Source organism: Acipenser ruthenus, chromosome 40, assembly GCF_902713425.1.
Source record: "Acipenser ruthenus chromosome 40, fAciRut3.2 maternal haplotype, whole genome shotgun sequence".
Lineage (NCBI taxonomy): Eukaryota > Metazoa > Chordata > Actinopteri > Acipenseriformes > Acipenseridae > Acipenser > Acipenser ruthenus.
In genome coordinates, this window is record NC_081228.1 from 9,338,264 (window position 1) to 9,352,791 (window position 14,528).

Consider the following 14,528-nt stretch of genomic DNA (forward strand, 5'->3'; position numbering starts at 1 on the left):
ATAACTCAAGTCTGAAGACACTACACATTTGTTGATTTTAGCTTATTGTTTAGCTTATAAAAAAAAGTTAAGAATTGAGTTCATAACAGGCTACAATTTTATACCTATATTGAAATCTCCAACTGTTTAAAATAATTAAAAAACATCAGGCAAAATATGTGTTCAATTATGTAATTTAGAGCCGCTTAATTGGAACAAAAACCAGCAGGGCAGGCTGGCTCCTGTACTAGGGTTGGGAACCACTGACCCAAACCAGTGCTTTTCAACCTGTGATAGATGTACCAGGACTGGTGTGTGACAGGTTTTCAACTGGTACACACTGTCTGGCAGTCAATGTGTTTATGAGGATGTGATTCCCCAAAACCACAATACTCCCTCAATCTCTCTCTCTAATGTAATCTAATGTAATGCATCACTCTGTTTGTACCGCTGAGGCAAAAATAAAGGAGTCAAAGCCTGTCTGATAAATTACAATGATGATGATGATGATGATGAGAGGTATTTGTTGTGAACTTCTTTCAAAGTTACTGGCTGGAGAACCAAAGCAGCTCCACTGTGTTGTTGTTGTTTGTGGTGTCAAATAATTAGAGGAGGAAGAAGCTGCTGCCAGATCTTCATTGATACCTTGCTGACAAAAAAAAGCAGCCAGGTCTGTGTTTTGTATTGTCAATTTAAGGAGGTTGTTGCAGCACGTAGTTACTGGTACACCTGATGGTCCCTGTTGAAACATTGCTACTTTAGAAGGCTGAAAAGCACTGGTCTGGGGTCGATGAATTTACACATTTTCAATTGTATAAAAAAGTGTTTTTGTCCTAAATTTCTGACATTATTTCTTAATAAATCAAACCCAATATTGTAGTCCTGCATGTTAAAAAAAAAAAACATTTCCATTTTTTCATATATAAAAATATTTTTATATGTGGGTAGAATTTTAAATTCCAAATTTAATATCTCTATATACACTATCTGATTCATGACCATGACAATATTCATTTGTTTTACCAATACTGTCCAAATGATTAATTACTTCCTTAAATATAGTAGTCTATATTAATAATATATTCCTGTATGGGGGTGTGGGAGGAAACCGGAGTACCCAGAGAAAACCCACAATGCGAACACATTGGGGAGAACATGCAAACTCCACACAGACCCAGAATCGAACCCAGGACCCTGGAGCTGTGAGGCAGCAGCACTAACCACCACACCACCGTGCTGCCCCTCCATGGGATTTATGCCACCCCTTAATTATACAAGGAATAAGGACAGCTATGAATTCAAATATCACCCATATAATGTGACCCCCTGCTTGAATCCATTTCAACCACATGAAAGAATAATGAGAAAAACGTGTCTATGGTTTAAACCTTACCCAACATAGTTTATTTAAACACAAAAGAATGAATGCTAAATGTTTGCTTGTTTGTACATGTATTTTCTTTGCTAACTAACACGGTTTATATTATATGCTAGGTTCAAAATCAAAGCTAAAAGAAAGCAAGAATGGGCAGACAAAGGGCAGGAAAGTCAGGGCAGCCTCTCCCATTCAGCGCCGTCACCACCTGGGGAGAAAAAGCTAGAAAACAAAAAAGAATACAAAATAATTCTTTCAATAAAAAAAAAAACAGAAAAATATACCCATCTATTCATTATCATAAACGCTTAATCCTTTAGAGGGTTGTGGTGAGCCAGAGTCTAACCCGGCAGACACAGGGCACAAGGCAGGCCTACACCCTGGACAGGACGCCACTAACACTCACACACAGTCACACGCAGTCACACTCACATGGGGAGAACATTCAAACTCCACACAGACAGACCCCCGAGGCTGGAATCAAACCCAGGACCCTGGAACTCTGAGGCAGCAGTGCTAACCACCACACCACCTTGCCTCCTACAGAAAAATATAGTTATTAACAAAATAAATGCTAACAAATCTTAATTGTTCAAGATAATATACAGTGCAATGGGATATGGATTGGAAGGACGTGAAAAAGTGGGATTTGCGAACATCTACAGAAAATGATATTTACACATGCTGCATACATAGCTTAGTGAACACAAATAACATGCCAGCTGCTTTAAACATGGGGGAAATTCTTTGCTTTAAAAGTAAGCAAAAGTAAACAAGATCAATTACAAATACAGTACTTTACGTTGCTGTGCAGTTTACCACTAGGCTATATAACAAACCATCTTCACGCAAAGCTTTTTAAAAAGATACAAAACCAACGGCAAATGTACAGTTATTTATTTTCACAAAATAGGCAAGTACACCCGCTGTTTCTTGCTAACAGTCACGTTGGCAAACAAAACGATAAAATAAAACGTTGTAGCAATAATCAACTCTTTAACTACCGGCGCTAGATGGCGCCCAAGAGCAATCCCATTAGATATAATGAAGCTTATAGTGATTTATGTTACCAATGGCAGTCAGTGAGGCATTTGAGCCTGCCGTCGGCTCGGGCATGTAACTGCATGAGGCGGGCATTACCACACGATTAAGCCCACTCCTTCGGGCTCAAATGCTTAATTAAAATAACAACTTTCAACAGAAACAAAATGTTTCTTAAAGTGACCAACACGTTTCTTAAAGAAAGAAACCAAACATATGCATAACCAAAAAAAACTAAACTGTGAGCACTTTTTCTAAAAGGAATACAATTCAATTGAAAGTTAAATTGTAACAAGCTATGTTTATTTTATTGATGCTCTGTATTTATTCAATCATTCATCATTGAGTATACGTCTTATGCGGACATTTATAGCCTTCAGAAAAAAATCATGCTAACAGTACATTTTACGAAAACGCTTTAAGTATATAGAGGCCAGTTTACTTAAAACAACACACCAAATACATTCATTTTACTACTTATTAAAACCAGGTAAACTGTCTAAAATCATATAAAAACAAAGAAAACAAACCACGTTACCTTAGGTGAACCGAGCCAACCAGTTGTCTTTTGTGTCACTGTTTATCCTACCAAATACCAAGGGGGAAAAATAAAGAATATAGGTATTTAAAAAAACACACGCAACAAATGAGGAAATAAGCCAGAAGTAAATAGCAAGATGTCTTTGTACACGTTTATAACAGGGCTAGTGTTTACAAATAAAAAATAAACAAAAGCAAAAATGTCACAGTTTAAACTCATAACGTTCGACAATTGTTTATCGTTCCAAACTCCAGTGTTTATAACTAATTACGTATAAACACTGCTGTTTAGGAATAGAACACTACTATTGTACTGTACACACACATCATGCCGTTTAGATATTAAACGTGTCACACGTTCTGTGGTTTTACCATGTATATGAATAAACGCATGCACAGTTTCTGCTCATTTAATTGCAATGAATACACTCTAAGAAGTTAGAACCTTGTTTTGGATTCTATATTCTTTATTGCAGACGGAGGAATGAGAGGTTCCCAAGCGAACCCTTACTGAGAAAAAATAAATAAATAAACAGCAATTTTAGGGTTCCTCTTATCCGCACCCACCAGTAAGGGTTCGTTTGGGAACCTGCTTTCATTCCTCGTTGGTTTGATACAATATTGCAAAGGGGCTCATTTAAGAACCCTTCTTCAGATCTAGTTTGTAAATTGTTTTTTTATAATATTGTTTTGTTAGCTCCAGTTTTCAGTACATGATGTTTCATAGCAGCTTACATCATAACAACAACAAAAATAAGGTTCTTCGAAGCACTTAAAAAGGTTCCACTGCCACAGTGGCAAAACAAGGTTCTAACTGGAGCCTGCACTTCATAGAGTGTAGTAACAATAAAACAAGGTTCTAACTGGAGCCTGCACTTCATAGAGTGTAGTAACAATAAAACAAGGTTCTAACTGGAGCCTGCACTTCATAGAGTGTAGTAACAATAAAACAAGGTTCTAACTGGAGCCTGCACTTCATAGAGTGTAGTAACAATAAAACAAGGTTCTAACTGGAGCCTGCACTTCATAGAGTGTAGTAACAATAAAACAAGGTTCTAACTGGAGCCTGCACTTCATAGAGTGTAGAATAATAAAACAAGGTTCTAACTGGAGCCTGCACTTCATAGAGTGTAGTAACAATAAAACAAGGTTCTAACTGGAGCCTGCACTTCATAGAGTGTAGTAACAATAAAACAAGGTTCTAACTGGAGCCTGCACTTCATAGAGTGTAGTAACAATAAAACAAGGTTCTAACTGGAGCCTGCACTTCATAGAGTGTAGTAACAATAAAACAAGGTTCTAACTGGAGCCTGCACTTCAGGTGCAAGTTTTTGTAGACCTACCCGATTTCGATTTGTACCCAAATATTTATTCTTTCTTGATTATATCACATTCACATTTAGGCTACATATAGGCTAATGTGATCAATCTCCTTTCTGCTTCTAAAAGTTGGAGCAGATACCAACAATTAAAAAAATTATCAATTAAAAAAAAAAAAAAATTAAATGGTGAATTTGAACTAAAGCATGTCAAAATATATACAATGATAAAATAATCAATATATTTACCAGACTTATGCTTTCCACCTTTAAAATTATTTGTATCTGTTTTGCTAGCAACTGGCGCAACAAAACAGAAAACACAAGGCAGTGAATGATCCGTTTTGTTTTGTTTTTTTTATCATCTTTGTTGTGTAATGTTCGGATGCTTTTATTTTTGATGATGAACGCTGGCCTATTTTTGTGCTCTCTACCAGTTACATAGGATTTAAACCAACTGAGTACAGAACCTGAAACTCATACAACCTTTTCTAGTCTACACAAGAGAATCGATGTTATCAAAAGTTTAAATTACTGGGGGAAAACAAATGCACTACTAGAAAATTCTAAAATCAAGTATTATATGTGGTGTATTGTAACTGGTGAAAAGCATTTAAATGGGCAAAATATTTATAATGATGAAATAATCAACATATTTACCAGATTTTTTCGTTCCACCATTAGCAGCCTTATTTGTATTTATTTTTCTAGCGCTGGCATTGGAGGTACTCGGTATGTTTTTCACTGCAACAATGGAAAACAAAACAGAAAAAAAACAAGGCAGTAAATTATCGTTTTGGGTTGGGTTTTTCTTTTCATCCTGTCGTTCATGGTGTTATATTCAGATGCTTTTTTTAAAATTTGGACTCGCCAATTATTTTACCCCCATTTTCTCCCAATTTGGAATTTCCCATTGTTTTTAAAACCTTGTCTCAGTGCTGCAGCTCCCGTGTGGACTCGGGACAGACAAGCACACTCAAGCGTCTTCCGAAATGTTATCAGTCAGCCGACCGTGAAGTCAACCAGACCTGTCACAATGTCGGAGGAAACGCAGTTCCGCAGACAACTCAGACAACTCGCAGGCAGACGTCCAGACACCACAGGAGTCACTGGTGCACAGTGGTGAGACAAGGATAACCCTGCCGACTTAAACCTTCCCCACCCGGGGCGGCACTTGGCCAATTGTATACACTCTAAGAAGTGCAGGCTCCCATTAGAACCTTGTTTTGCCGCTGTGGAGGAACCTTTTAAAGTGCTTTTGAGAACCTTTTTTTTTAATAAGGATTCTATATTCTCTATTGCAGACGGCGGAATGAGAGGTTCCCAAGCGAACCCTTACTGAGATAAAATAAATAAATAAACAGCAATTTTAGTGTTCTAATCCTCTTATCCGGACCCACCAGTAAGGGTTTGTTTGGGAACCTGCTTTCATTCCTCGTTGGTTTGATACAATATTGCAAAGGGGCTCATTTAAGAACCCTTCTTCAGATCTAGTTTGTAAATTGTTTTTTTATAATATTGTTTTGTTAGCTCCAGTTTTCAGTACATGATGTTTCATAGCAGCTTACATCATAACAACAACAAAAATAAGGTTCTTCGAAGCACTTAAAAAGGTTCCAATGCCACAGTGGCAAAACAAGGTTCTAACTGGAGCCTGCACTTCATAGAGTGTAGTAACAATAAAACAAGGTTCTAACTGGAGCCTGCACTTCATAGAGTGTAGTAATAATAAAACAAGGTTCTAACTGGAGCCTGCACTTCATAGAGTGTAGTAACAATAAAACAAGGTTCTAACTGGAGCCTGCACTTCATAGAGTGCACCGGCCCCTGGGAACTCCCCACCAAAGAAGGCAATGGCATAGCCTGGATTATAACAGTGGGATTAATTACATTTTAAAGGGAGGGCGAGAGATGGAAAATAAAAACCAAGAACGAAGGGGTTTGGATGTGCAGTTTAGTAAAACGGATGGGTTCTTTATGCGTAAAAAATATAGCAGGATAAAGCTCTGTTCTTACATGCTAAACAGTTTTGGTCATTTGCATAGTCCATGTGTTTCAGTTGAATCACGTTTCCTTCCTTGGACACAACCTTAAATGTCTCATATGGTGGGATTAGAACCTCTTCTTGGTTTTGCCCAATGAAATGACTGTACTTGTTAATATATGCACCATCACAGGTCTCTATTTCAAATAATGTACCTGTCCCAAATGTCTTTGCAATGTCCTTATTCAAAGAGGTAGATGTAAACTGTCCAAATCGTACAGGAGTATTCTCCTGGACCTCAAACTCACAAATAGTTCCCCTAAACACTGTACGACACTTTTCTTCATCTTTTCCTTTGAGAATACGCACAGCTTCTGTTAGGAAGAAATGGAGGGACTTGAAGGGAAATGTTTCATAGTCCCTGCCTCCAGTCTTCGTTTGATAATTGAAGACTCTATTGAGTTTCTTTTGGCCTTTAACCCCTCCCATTGTATAAGCATAGATTGCTATGACGTGTTCCTTTTCTAAATTATCTGAACCGAAAAGACCTTTGTTTTTACATAATTTTGTAGCTTCATTCCAGGTGCTTTTGAAAGGCTCTGTATTAAGCTCAGACTTAAGATAGTTGTTATAAACTTTCTTTGACATTTCTGCGGTGCAGTCTTTGTACTGATCACGTAGGGAATCTTCAGCCAGATCTAAGAGTATTGGTTTAGGTTCATCACATTCTTCTTTCATCATGCATTTTATCTGTAAATACAAACCATTTTCTAAGTGATTTCAAAGTGTTTTAAAAAGATATGAAGAGCTTCATTCCAAATTGCTCTAGATCTCTAGACTATTATTAAATTACAGGCTAGTCTAGGAATTGTTTTGCTAATGTTAAATTACAGACTAGTCTAAGAGTAGTAGTGCTAATGTTAAATTACACAGACTAGTCTAGGAGTAGTAGTGCTAATGTTAAATTACAGGCTAGTCTAGGAGTAGTAGTGCTAATGTTAAATTACACAGACTAGTCTAGGAGTAGTAGTGTTAATGTTAAATTACAGGCTAGTCTAGGAGTAGTAGTGCTAATGTTAAATTACACAGACCTGTCTAGGAGTAGTAGTGCTAATGTTAAATTACACAGACTAGTCTAGGAGTAGTAGTGCTAATGTTAAATTACACAAACCTGTCTAGGAGTAGTAGTGCTAATGTTAAATTACACAGACTAGTCTAGGAGTAGTAGTGCTAATGTTAAATTACAGGCTAGTCTAGGAGTAGTAGTACTAATGTTAAATTACACAGACCTGTCTAGGAGTAGTAGTGCTAATGTTAAATTACACAGGCTAGTCTAGGAGTAGTAGTGCTAATGTTAAATTACAGGCTAGTCTAGGAGTAGTAGTACTATTATTAAATTACAGGCTAGTCTAGGAATTGTTTTGCTAATGTTAAATTACAGACTAGTCTAGGAGTAGTAGTACTAATGTTAAATTACACAGACCTGTCTAGGAGTAGTAGTGCTAATGTTAAATTACACAGACTAGTCTAGGAGTAGTAGTGCTAATGTTAAATTACACAAACCTGTCTAGGAGTAGTAGTGCTAATGTTAAATTACACAGACTAGTCTAGGAGTAGTAGTGCTAATGTTAAATTACAGGCTAGTCTAGGAGTAGTAGTACTAATGTTAAATTACACAGACCTGTCTAGGAGTAGTAGTGCTAATGTTAAATTACACAGGCTAGTCTAGGAGTAGTAGTGCTAATGTTAAATTACAGGCTAGTCTAGGAGTAGTAGTACTATTATTAAATTACAGGCTAGTCTAGGAATTGTTTTGCTAATGTTAAATTACAGGCTAGTCTAGGAGTAGTAGTGCTAATGTTAAATTACACAGACCTGTCTAGGAGTAGTAGTGCTAATGTTAAATTACACAGACTAGTCTAGGAGTAGTAGTGCTAATGTTAAATTACAGGCTAGTCTAGGAGTAGTAGTACTATTATTAAATTACAGGCTAGTCTAGGAATTGTTTTGCTAATGTTAAATTACAGGCTAGTCTAGGAGTAGTAGTGCTAATGTTAAATTACACAGACCTGTCTAGGAGTAGTAGTGCTAATGTTAAATTACACAGACTAGTCTAGGAGTAGTAGTGCTAATGTTAAATTACAGGCTAGTCTAGGAGTAGTAGTGCTAATGTTAAATTACAGGCTAGTCTAGGAGTAGTAGTACTAATGTTAAATTACACAGACCTGTCTAGGAGTAGTAGTGCTAATGTTAAATTACACAGACTAGTCTAGGAGTAGTAGTGCTAATGTTAAATTACACAAACCTGTCTAGGAGTAGTAGTGCTAATGTTAAATTACACAGACTAGTCTAGGAGTAGTAGTGCTAATGTTAAATTACAGGCTAGTCTAGGAGTAGTAGTACTATTATTAAATTACAGGCTAGTCTAGGAATTGTTTTGCTAATGTTAAATTACAGACTAGTCTAGGAGTAGTAGTGCTAATGTTAAATTACACAGACCTGTCTAGGAGTAGTAGTGCTAATGTTAAATTACACAGACTAGTCTAGGAGTAGTAGTGCTAATGTTAAATTACAGGCTAGTCTAGGAGTAGTAGTACTAATGTTAAATTACACAGACCTGTCTAGGAGTAGTAGTGCTAATGTTAAATTACACAGACTAGTCTAGGAGTAGTAGTGCTAATGTTAAATTACACAGACTAGTCTAGGAGTAGTAGTGTTAATGTTAAATTACAGGCTAGTCTAGGAGTAGTAGTGCTAATGTTAAATTACAGGCTAGTCTAGGAGTAGTAGTGCTAATGTTAAATTACAGGCTAGTCTAGGAGTAGTAGTACTAATGTTAAATTACACAGACTAGTCTAGGAGTAGTAGTGCTAATGTTAAATTACACAGACTAGTCTAGGAGTAGTAGTGCTAATGTTAAATTACACAGACCTGTCTAGGAGTAGTAGTGCTAATGTTAAATTACACAGACTAGTCTAGGAGTAGTAGTTCTAATGTTAAATTACAGGCTAGTCTAGGAGTAGTACTGCTAGTGTTAAATTACAGGCTAGTCTAGGAGTAGTAGTGCTAATGTTAAATTACACAGACTAGTCTAGGAGTAGTAGTGCTAATGTTAAATTACACAGACTAGTCTAGGAGTAGTAGTGCTAATGTTAAATTACACAGACTAGTCTAAGAGTAGTAGTGCTAATGTTAAATTGCACAGACTAGTCTAGGAGTAGTAGTGCTAATGTTAAATTGCAGGCTATTCAAGGAGTAGTAGTGCTTGTCTGTGAAACCAGCCTGTAAACCTGTATCTGATTGGTGGGGCTCAGCTTGGATTGTGTTTGTAAAACAGTTGTTTTCTAGAAACATTGAGTAAATAGTTTTAAATCAGAACAAAATGAAATATATAACCTGTTGGAGAGTTGCAAATGAGACAAGAATTGAGATCAGTAGATTTGTCAGCTGCATCTTTCTTTTATGTGCAGAGTAACCTGAAAAACACAAAGTTTGGGGTGATAAGGACCTTGAGAGGACGTTGTTGTTGCTGGTACAATAGAACCTCTATTTCCATCCATTATCATAACTGCTTAATCCTTTAGAGCAGGGATGTCAGACTCTGGTTCTGGAGAGCCAGTGCAGTGTATGCTGGTTTTTGTTCCACCCAATTCCTCAGTTACTTCATTTATCTAATTATTTAATTAGCTGGATACATTTAATTCCTAATCCCAGACTATATATATTATAGGACTTGAATCAAGGGAACATTTTAAATCATCAAACCATTTTTAGCAAACAAAAAAAGCTAAAAATGTCACATTGAGTAAATAATGAAATGAATGAAGTCATTGAGAGCAGAAGTTTGAACAAAAACCAGCAGACACTGAGTCTAACCTGGCAGACAAAGGGTGCAAGGCAGGACTACACCCTGGACGGGACGCTGTCCATCACAGGGCACCACACACACACACACACACACAGGGCAATTTAGAGTGACCAGTCAACCTGAACAGCATGTTTTTGGACTGTGGGAGGAAACCGGAGTACCCAGAGAAAACCCACAATGTGAACACACTGGGGAGAACATGCAAACTCCACACAGACAGACTCCTGAAGTCGGAATCAAACCCAGGAAGAACCTCTATTTTCTGAACTTATTTGGACCAGGTTGTCTTCAGATAGTTGAATTGTTTGGATTATAGAACAGCAATTATTAAGAGGAAATTCTGAAGATAAATACATAACTACATAAGTACATGCAGCTTTTGTGTGTATACATGTACATCGTAGAGTTTTGACTCACTGTTTGCGATGACAACACATATTTTGGATGAAAAACAAAGGAGTTATAACCATTTGTAGAGTTTTTCTTACACTTACATTATTATTATTATTTTTTATTCACTCACGGCTTCGTACCAATCCAGTTTTTATAACATATAAATACAGCAAATGTTGTATCTACACAAAAACTAATCAGGGAACACAAAATTATGATATATTCTTTCCTGTCTTCATTTTTGTTCCAACTGAGCTCTCAATTACTGACTTCTTGCCCGTATCATCAGTGTCAATTCTTTTTTTTTCTTAAATTTGAAATCGCCAGTTATTTTTTTACCCCATTTTCTCCCAATTTGGAATAATAAATAAATGGATTCGGGAGAGACAAAAGAAAAATAACAAGCACACGCATCTGACTATTTTTGACATCTGTAGGGATTTTTATATAAAATAGTATTGTATTATTGTATTTGATATTGAAAATGTTGAAAACCTCCAGCTTAACCTGGTCTGACAGACAATTTCTTTCTCAAAAGCGGAAGAATATATAATAAAAAAATGTAGTTTAAAAAGGAAAGACAAAAAGTTAGTTTTTTCTGTGTTTTATTGTATCCATTTTATAAGCGGGATAACACACTCCAGGGCTTGTGGGTTGTGTTGCATTAACATTAACACTCAGCTTCACTTTGTGCCTCCAACCCAACTACAGCTGTACATTAATACAACACAACCCACGCCCTGTCGTGTGTTATCCCTTATATAACATTGCGTTATTTCCCAAAAATGATTGCATTAATACGACATAACATTGCATTATTTAAAATAATTATTGCATTTATACGGTATAACATTACATTATTTCACAGTAATTATTGCATTAATAATATCTACCTATATAAAAGTGTTATGTTTTACCCTGTATATTGCCACGCCGCTGTACACCAACTTCCCAAGCCAAACAGACCTACCCAGAAGCATTGTAGTTTACCTCCGCCAGTAGCGAAACAATCATGACCAATTAAAAGAGACATTCTACAGTTAACCTTTCACATGTACGTACGCAATTACAAACCTGCAAAGCAAAAACAAAGTACCCAATTACATAACCTGTTGCGTTTTACACGGGAGTGAAAGAAACAAATCGGCATGCATCTAAAAATAAAACAATCAGAAAGCAAGGCATCCCAATTGCTTTCTTGACAGAGTAGACTGGTAAACAGGCAATATAAAGAGAGTTAAATATAACTCACCTTCTAGCCAGACGGTGAGACTGAATAGTCAGTATTTCACTTCACCTTTTCTACATGTATTCTTATCAGAGAGAACCAATGAACATTTTATAATGACTAACTTACAAGTGAAAACACGATAAGGTAAAACACATGCACATTTAGTAAGGGGAATATTTCCAAACCAAATTCTTATTTCTCTATGATATCTATGCAGATATCATACAAATGACCTATAACATCTAAATTAACAATAACAATCTACAAATCTAACCACAATCAAATAAACACCATTTCACAGTGAAGGCTATCCCAGGGTGAACACTGCAGTGCAGTGGTTCCCAACTCCTGTCCTGGAGGACCCCCTACCCTGCTGGTTTTTGTTCCAAACGCGCTCTCAATTACTTCATTGAACACTTAATTGAACTAATAATTTTCTTAATTTTACTTTTTAAAGTGTGTAGCTTATAAAAAAGAGAATAAAAGTTCATTTTACAATTGTATACTTACAGTGAACTCCAAAAGTATTTGCACAGTGAGACATTTTCTTTGTTGTTTTTGGCTCTGTATTCCAGTACTTTGGATTTGAAATGATACAATGACTATGGGGTTAAGGTGCAGACTGTCAGTAATTTCTAAACGGTTCATCCGATATGGATGAAAATACCCTCAAATTAAAGCTGAGGAGAGTCTGCACTTTAACCCCATAGTAATTTCAAATCCAAAGTGCTGGAATACAGAGCAAAAACAACAAAAAATGTGTTACTGTGCAAGTAATTTTGGAGTTCACTGTATTTTGAAACCCCCAACTGTTTAAAATAATTAAATATTGGATTAGGCAAACAATACTGACACCTTACTTGAGTTCCCCTTTAAATATACTTCAATTTGCACTTATTTTACTGTGTTTAATTCTGAACTTCTCCTGCAATTTGCCACAACTGGTAGCTCAATCTGTAATATGTTGTATTTCACCTGTTAACCCTATCTAAAAGGTCTTGGATTGGATATTCCAAATTGGGAGAAAATAACTGCTAATTCCAAATTAAAAAAGGAAGAAAAAAAGTATTAGCTAGTGTAACTTCATCAACTCCTGTAAGATTTTAAACATTTCAGTTAAGTCCTCCAATTCTTATCTGTTGTAGGATTTGTACAGAAAGTGCTTCAACGATGCAGTTCAAACTGTACAGTGTCACATGAATGATTTGATTCAAACTGCACATTGTCACGTAATGGATATGGTTTTCAAATCAACTTGCTAGTAAATTGAATCACACACTCTATGAAGTGCAGGCTCCAGTAGAACCTTGTTTTATTGCTACTACACTCTATGAAGTGCAGGCTCCAGTAGAACCTTGTTTTATTGCTACTACACTCTATGAAGTGCAGGCTCCAGTTAGAACCTTGTTTTATTGTTACTACACTCTATGAAGTGCAGGCTCCAGTTAGAACCTTGTTTTATTGTTACTACACTCTATGAAGTGCAGGCTCCAGTTAGAACCTTGTTTTATTTTTACTACACTCTATGAAGTGCAGGCTCCAGTTGGAACCTTGTTTTATTATTACTACACTCTATGAAGTGCAGGCTCCAGTTAGAACCTTGTTTTATTGTTACTACACTCTATGAAGTGCAGGCTCCAGTTAGAACCTTGTTTTATTGTTACTACACTCTATGAAGTGCAGGCTCCAGTTAGAACCTTGTTTTGCCACTGTGGCAGTGGAACCTTTTTAAGTGCTTCGAAGAACCTTATTTTTGTTGTTGTTATGATGTAAGCTGCTATGAAACATCATGTACTGAAAACTGGAGCTAACAAAACAATATTATAAAAAAACAATTTACAAACTAGATCTGAAGAAGGGTTCTTAAATGAGTCCCTTTGTAATATTGTATCAAACCAACGAGGAATGAAAGCAGGTTCCCAAACAAACCCTTACTGGAGGGGGGGGACCCTAAGATTTCACTAGGATTAGGTTTTTTTATTTATTTATCCTCAGTAAGGGTTCGTTTGGAAACCTCTCATACCTCGGTCTGCAATAAAGAATATAGAATCCCTGGAAATAAAAGGTTCTTCGAAGCACCTATAACGGTTCTGCCACAGCGGCAAAACAAGGTTCTAACTGGAGCCTGCACTTCATAGAGTGTAGTAGCAATAAAACAAGGTTCTAACTGGAGCCTGCACTTCATAGAGTGTAGTAACAATAAAACAAGGTTCTAACTGGAGCCTGCACTTCATAGAGTGTAGTAAAAATAAAACAAGGTTCTAACTGGAGCCTGCACTTCATAGAGTGTAGTAACAATAAAACAAGGTTCTAACTGGAGCCTGCACTTCATAGAGTGTAGTAACAATAAAACAAGGTTCTAACTGGAGCCTGCACTTCATAGAGTGTAGTAGCAATAAAACAAGGTTCTAACTGGAGCCTGCACTTCATAGAGTGTAGTAGCAATAAAACAAGGTTCTAACTGGAGCCTGCACTTCATAGAGTGTAGTAACAATAAAACAAGGTTCTAACTGGAGCCTGCACTTCATAGAGTGTAGTAGCAATAAAACAAGGTTCTAACTGGAGCCTGCACTTCATAGAGTGTAGTAACAATAAAACAAGGTTCTAACGGGAGCCTGCACTTCATAGAGTGTAGTAACAATAAAACAAGGTTCTGACTGGAGCCTGCACTTCATAGAGTGTAGTAAAAATAAAACAAGGTTCTAACTGGAGCCTGCACTTCATAGAGTGTAGTAGCAATATTATTATTATTATTATTTATTTCTTAGCAGACGCCCTTATCCAGGGCGACTTACAAT

The 14,528-nt window shown here is 36.6% G+C and overlaps 1 protein-coding gene across 2 annotated transcripts; it reads right to left on the reverse strand.

The window, feature by feature from the left end:
* Positions 1 to 1,355: 1,355 nt before the first annotated feature.
* Positions 1,356 to 12,276, reverse strand: LOC117415932 (erythroblast NAD(P)(+)--arginine ADP-ribosyltransferase-like). 2 transcript variants are annotated; one of them, XR_009311267.1, is made up of 6 exons: positions 11,752 to 11,772; positions 9,635 to 9,714; positions 6,271 to 6,988; positions 4,915 to 4,998; positions 2,934 to 2,980; positions 1,356 to 1,576 (listed from the first exon to the last, which is right to left on the reverse strand). XR_009311267.1 is itself a non-coding variant. In XM_059010311.1 (6 exons), exons 1-5 carry the CDS (start codon positions 12,272 to 12,274, stop codon positions 2,976 to 2,978), a joined length of 921 nt encoding a protein of 306 aa, XP_058866294.1. In that variant the 5' UTR covers positions 12,275 to 12,276; the 3' UTR covers positions 1,356 to 1,562; positions 2,934 to 2,975. The 2 variants fall into 2 exon arrangements, 1 of the variants encoding a protein (XP_058866294.1); XM_059010311.1 differs by lacking the exon at positions 11,752 to 11,772 and adding an exon at positions 12,241 to 12,276 and having other exon boundaries at positions 1,356 to 1,562.
* Positions 12,277 to 14,528: the final 2,252 nt, after the last annotated feature.